At 40.0% G+C, this 3,053-nt stretch overlaps 1 protein-coding gene across 1 annotated transcript; it reads left to right on the top strand.

The window, feature by feature from the left end:
* The first annotated feature begins 1,379 nt into the window (after positions 1-1,379).
* On the top strand, positions 1,380-2,384 carry LOC120990791 (olfactory receptor 10A7-like). Its single transcript, XM_040419694.1, has one exon. The coding sequence runs from the start codon at positions 1,380-1,382 to the stop codon at positions 2,382-2,384; it is 1,005 nt and encodes a 334-aa protein (XP_040275628.1).
* The last annotated feature ends 669 nt before the right edge of the window (positions 2,385-3,053 follow it).

The following is a 3,053-nucleotide window of genomic DNA, read 5'->3' as shown; positions in this document are numbered from 1 at the left end:
TTGCATAAAAATGGCTTCATAGGCAAGGATATTGTGGCTACTAAGATTGCACCTCAATCAACAATTTATAGGATCATCAAGAACTTCAAGGAAAGAGATTCAATTCTTGTTAAGAAGGCTTCAGGGCGTCCAAGAAAGTCCAGCAAGTGCCAGGATCGTCTCCTAAAGAGGATTCAGCTGCGGGATCGGAGTGCCACCAGTGCAGAGCTTGCTCAGGAATGGCAGCAGGCAGGTGTGAGCGCATCTGCACGCACAGTGAGGTGAAGACTTTTGGAAGATGGCCTGGTGTCAAGAAGGGCAGCAAAGAAGCCACTTCTCTCCAAAAAAAACATCAGGACAGATTGATCTTCTGCAGTAAGTATGGTGAATGGACTGCTGAGGACTGGGGCAAAGTCATATTCTCCGATGAAGCCTCTTTCCGATTGTTTGGGGCATCTGGAAAAAGGCTTGTCCAGAGAAGAAAAGGTGAACGCTACCATCAGTCCTGTGTCATGTCAACAGTAAAGCATCCTGAGACCATTCATGTGTGGGGTTGCTTCTCATCCAAGGGAGTGGGCTCACTCACAATTTTGCCCAAAAACACAGCCATGAATAAAGAATGGTACCAAAACACCCTCCAACAGCAACTTCTTCCAACAATCCAACAACAGTTTGGTGAAGAACAATGCATTTTCCAGCACGATGGAGCACCGTGCCATAAGGCAAAAGTGATAACTAAGTGGCTCGGGGACCAAAACGTTGACATTTTGGGGCCATGGCCTGGAAACTCCCCAGATCTTAATCCCATTGAGAACTTGTGGTCAATCCTCAAGAGGCGGGTGGACAAACAAAAACCTACTAATTCTGACAAACTCCAAAAAGTGATTATGAAAGAATGGGTTGCTATCAGTCAGGAATTGGCCCAGAAGTTGATTGAGAGCATGCCCAGTCGAATTGCAGAGGTCCTGAAAAAGAAGGGCCAACACTGCAAATACTGACTCTTTGCATAAATGTCATGTAATTGTCAATAAAAGCCTTTGAAACGTATGAAGTGCGTGTAATTTTATTTCACTACATCACAGAAACAACTGAAACAAAGATCTAAAAGCAGTTTAGCAGCAAACTTTGTGAAAACTAATATTTGTGTCATTCTCAAAACTTTTGGCCACGACTGTATATTATACTTTTTATTTTATTTCATAGCCTAATTTCGTCATCATCACAATCACCTCTTTGTATCCTCTTTTTACTTGTGTCTTTATACTACAGTAGAAATTATTTAGGGAATTTTTTATTTATCTTGCTTAATTTTTATAAATGCATGTCTAGTTGGTTGTATGTTAGTGTAACAGAACTTTAATATGCTTTCAATTTTGTATCCCTCTCTGTTATGTGTCCAGATGAGATCCACAGGTTACAAGTTTCCAGAAAACCAGTCCAATATTGATGAGTTCATCCTCCTGGGATTCACCAATTTTAATACAAAGATTCAGTTATTTATTTTCCCCCTTTTCCTCTTTATCTATATATTTACTATTCTGGGTAACTTAACGATCATTACGGTGGTCACACTGGATTCCCTTCTTCACACACCAATGTACTATTTTCTCCGCAACCTCTCTTTCCTTGAGATGTGCTACATTACAGTCACCCTCCCCAAACTGCTCAACACCTTTGTGGCCAAGAGTAAGACAATCTCTTTTTATGGCTGTTGCTCACAGATGTATTGCTTCTTCACCCTTGGTGTTACTGAGTGCTTTCTTCTTGCTGTCATGGCATATGACCGCTTTGTAGCCATCTGCAACCCTTTGAGATACTTTTCATTAATGAACAAATCTAAATGCTTACAAATGGCCACCGTCTGTTGGGTCTCTGGCAACCTTATCTCCCTTGGACAGACTGCCTCTATCTTTTCCCTTCCTTACTGTGGCCCTAACCTTATTAACCACTTCTTCTGTGACATTCCTCCAGTGCTGAAGTTGGCCTGCACTGATGTTTCTGCTAATGAGATTTCTGTTTCTGTCACTGGTTTTCTTGTCCTACCATTACCCTTTGCTCTGGTACTTTATTCCTATGGACGTATCATTGCTGCTATTATGCGCATTAGCAGCAATAAAGCGAGAAAGAAAGTCTTCTCTACTTGTGCCTCACATTTTATCTCTGTCACATTATTCTTTGGAACTGGAGCTTTTACATATGTTCGGGTAAAGACTAGTGATGCTCCAGATCATGACAAGCTGCTGTCTCTCCTTTATAGTGTGGTAACCCCACTTCTGAATCCTCTTATATACAGTTTAAGGAATCAGGAAGTTAAAGGAGGACTCAAAAAACTCATACATCAAAAAGTAGGGATTAAGGTAACCAAACCATCTATAAATGTTAACTCCAGCCATAATGATCAATGACATTTTAGTTATTGAAAAAAAAAAACTAGAAAGTAACCATACTTTGCCTTCTGCATGCTGGTCATAGCATATTTATGTCAGAAAACCTTCATCAATATCAGCAGGCCTTGCATAATCTTCCTGGAAATATTAGGTAAAGGTACCCATTATATCTGCTATATATATGTATGAACTATTTAGCTGTATTAGGTCTATTTGCTCTTAATTGTGAGGTTCTTATTGCTACTTCATTGTTAAAGCTTTTCCCAATATTGGTGACTTGTAGACCATACAGTTCCACCTCTGATATGCTGCTTTTTGTACACATTGGTTAATAAATGGCAATTACCAGGTTTACATTTACTCTAGTTCTACAGTCTCAAATAGATTGATAAAATCAAGAAAGTGTGCTCCAATCACCACAAAGCATGTATGTTTCTAAGATTTTTTGGCAATTTCAAAGTCACAAGTTTCAAATTAGTTGGCTGACATAGGCCATATGCTCGTATGATCTCCACATGTACTTATGCTAATCCATTGGTGAGATTTTACATCTGGCCTGTTTTTTATTTTCTAGGGGTTTTCTGGGGTGCAATACTGATGACCTATCCTTAGGATAGGTTATCAATATATCACTGGGGATCCAGCTCCCTACACCCCCACTGATCAGCTGTTTGAAAGGAATGCAGT

This window comes from Bufo bufo, chromosome 2 (assembly GCF_905171765.1).
Source record: "Bufo bufo chromosome 2, aBufBuf1.1, whole genome shotgun sequence".
Taxonomy (NCBI): domain Eukaryota; kingdom Metazoa; phylum Chordata; class Amphibia; order Anura; family Bufonidae; genus Bufo; species Bufo bufo.
Note: the sequence above shows the minus strand (reverse complement) of the source record. Positions and strands in the feature narration are given on the sequence as shown.

What these genes read in the sequence shown, in the direction of transcription:
- LOC120990791 (XM_040419694.1), top strand. Translation starts at nt 1,380, where the DNA reads ATGAGATCCACAGGTTACAAGTTTCCAGAAAACCAGTCCAATATTGAT.